The sequence below is a fragment of the Thalassophryne amazonica genome, chromosome 12, assembly GCF_902500255.1.
Source record: "Thalassophryne amazonica chromosome 12, fThaAma1.1, whole genome shotgun sequence".
In the NCBI taxonomy this organism is placed as follows: domain Eukaryota; kingdom Metazoa; phylum Chordata; class Actinopteri; order Batrachoidiformes; family Batrachoididae; genus Thalassophryne; species Thalassophryne amazonica.
In genome coordinates this window covers 16,534,071-16,536,552 of record NC_047114.1, presented here as the reverse complement: position 1 = coordinate 16,536,552, position 2,482 = coordinate 16,534,071, and the positions used below count along the sequence as shown (strand labels likewise).

General features: G+C 40.9%; 1 protein-coding gene across 1 annotated transcript; it reads left to right on the top strand.

Moving 5' to 3' along the window:
- The first annotated feature begins 996 nt into the window (after positions 1-996).
- Positions 997-2,482, top strand: LOC117522397. The gene is made up of 3 exons (XM_034183791.1): positions 997-1,391; positions 1,551-1,999; positions 2,357-2,482. Exons 1-3 carry the CDS (start codon positions 1,118-1,120, stop codon positions 2,480-2,482), a joined length of 849 nt encoding a protein of 282 aa, XP_034039682.1. The 5' UTR covers positions 997-1,117.

Sequence of the window (2,482 nt, the reverse complement as noted above, 5' to 3'; positions counted from 1 at the left end):
CCATTTACATGAACAAATTGTAATCTATTAGACAAATATGATTCAAACCACCGCAGCGCAGTGCCTTTAATACCTATGGCATGCTCTAATCTCTGTAATAAAATTTTATGATCAACAGTATCAAAAGCAGCACTGAGGTCTAACAGAACAAGCACAGAGATGAGTCCACTGTCCGAGGCCATAAGAAGATCATTTGTAACCTTCACTAATGCTGTTTCTGTACTATGATGAATTCTAAAACCTGACTGAAACTCTTCAAATAGACCATTCCTCTGCAGATGATCAGTTAGCTGTTTTACAACTACCCTTTCAAGAATTTTTGAGAGAAAAGGAAGGTTGGAGATTGGCCTATAATTAGCTAAGATAGCTGGGTCAAGTGATGGCTTTTTAAGTAATGGTTTAATTACTGCCACCTTAAAAGCCTGTGGTACATAGCCAACTAATAAAGATAGATTGATCATATTTAAGATCGAAGCATTAAATAATGGTAGGGCTTCCTTGAGCAGCCTGGTAGGAATGGGGTCTAATAAACATGTTGATGGTTTGGATGAAGTAACTAATGAAAATAACTTAGACAGAACAATCGGAGAGAAAGTCATTATTCATTATATGAATGACATATGTGTCATTCATATCATGCTATGTGTTTACTGTCTGCAAATTTGTCTGTGTTCCCCTCAGCCCCCCACCCCCAATAAGTCATTTTTAGGATTCTAAACCTTTGCTTTCTTGTGTGCTTAAGATTTCTCTCTATCCTCGGCTTTGTCATCAATATTGACACATTGATGTCGATGGTTCCGGTGCTGCTTGATAGACAGCAATATATCCTGACCTACAGGTTTAGCCAGGACCACTTGGAGCTTCTCTTTAATACCATCTGGTAGAGTTTCTAATTCATATTTACTATTCACAACACTAAATGACTGGAAGCAAATACTCGTATTATTTACTTATTTTTGAAAAATGTGTATGGTCAACCAATCTGTTTGAAAAATGTGTCACCACTATGATACAGTTTGAATATTAAATATATGTGTAATATATTATTGTTTTATTTTAAGGTGGCTGGAATAACAACCCTACTGCCAGCCAATTCAAGTACATTTTCCGAAAGCTGATGGCCCGGTGTGGGGTTGTTAAACCAAGCAGCAAAGGGAATGTGACAGTACAGGATGACATAGAGACCGTACCAGCTGTAGCAATGTCCTCTGCAGCCCCGTCCTACCACATCGACATATCTACAAGCCTCTCAGCTGTGGATATGTCCTCTGCAGAAGAAGAAGAAAATCTTCTATCCCCCTTTGCTGACATTCCTGCCCTGATACATGACCACAGCTACCTTCCCACCCGCTTCGATGGTCTTGTGGACAACGCTCTTGTGTACATTTCAGGTAGATGTCTACTAATAGTGGATTGTAGTCAAAATCTGTGGGAAAACAGTGTGACCAATTAACCAGATGATTGCACAAACAAAGAAATGTCTACCTGATTTCCCAATGCTTACTAATTATTAGTTATTAAATGATTAATTAGTCTACCTATATTTTTAGGATTTGTTGTGCGACGGACTTTAATAAAGTTGTCCTGTGATGTCTGCCGTGCCAGCCTGGTGACAGACGCTGCACCTGCCAGTGAGGACAAGAGCTACCACCTACTGACTCTAAGAAACAGAGGGGGCTTGGTGATTCCGTCTCAAGGCACAGTGAGGGTCATCAGGGAAGCAGAGTGGGTCATTCGCCAGTCATCAGCAGATTCCAGACAATCACAGCCCATCAAACTGCTAGATGTTGTCTACATTGTACGAAAGAGGATAGGTTCAGATGATGTGTTTTTGCTCAGGGAGCACATCAGTGACACACAGTATGGAATTGAGAATCATCATCATATGCTGCTGTCATTGATTGTATCTGTGTTTTTTAAGCTAAGACTACATCACATTGCAAAAATCACTACTCTGAAATTACAGAGTGGCAACATGAGACAGAAGCTGATTAAAACAGTTCTTTTCAAAGGGTATTAGCTCCAACTGCCCAACCAAATGAATGAGGTGTATATCACATCACTTGTGCAGGTACTCATGAAATCCCTGCTCTAATCCTGGGCAGTCATCACCTGTTTGCAGGTCTTCACCATAGACAAATAGATTTAAGCTCAAACATGAACACAATAACGGAGCACAGTATTATATATAACCTCTCTGGGTGGAGTCTACATGTACTCCCCGTGTTCCTGTAGGTTCTCTCCGGCTTCCTCCCATCGCCCAAAGACATGCATGTGTTAGGAAAACTGTTCACTAAATTGTCCTTAGTGACTGAATGTGAGCGTGAATGGTTGTCTGTCTATGTCTCTGTGTCAGCCCAGCGACAAACTGGCCATTGTCCAGGGCAGGGATCTCCAACAAGTAGCTCGGGAGCTACCAGTAGCTCGCCAGTCCCTTTTTGTTAGCTCACCAAAGACTTTCCACATTTTTACATACACTTGA

Coding starts and splice junctions, on each gene's coding strand:
- LOC117522397 (XM_034183791.1), top strand. CDS start 1,118: ATGGCCCGGTGTGGGGTTGTTAAACCAAGCAGCAAAGGGAATGTGACA. Junction 1,392..1,550: donor CGCTCTTGTGTACATTTCAG/GTAGATGTCTAC, acceptor CTATATTTTTAG/GATTTGTTGTGCGACGGACT. Junction 2,000..2,356: donor GACAGAAGCTGATTAAAACA/GTTCTTTTCAAA, acceptor TCTCTGTGTCAG/CCCAGCGACAAACTGGCCAT.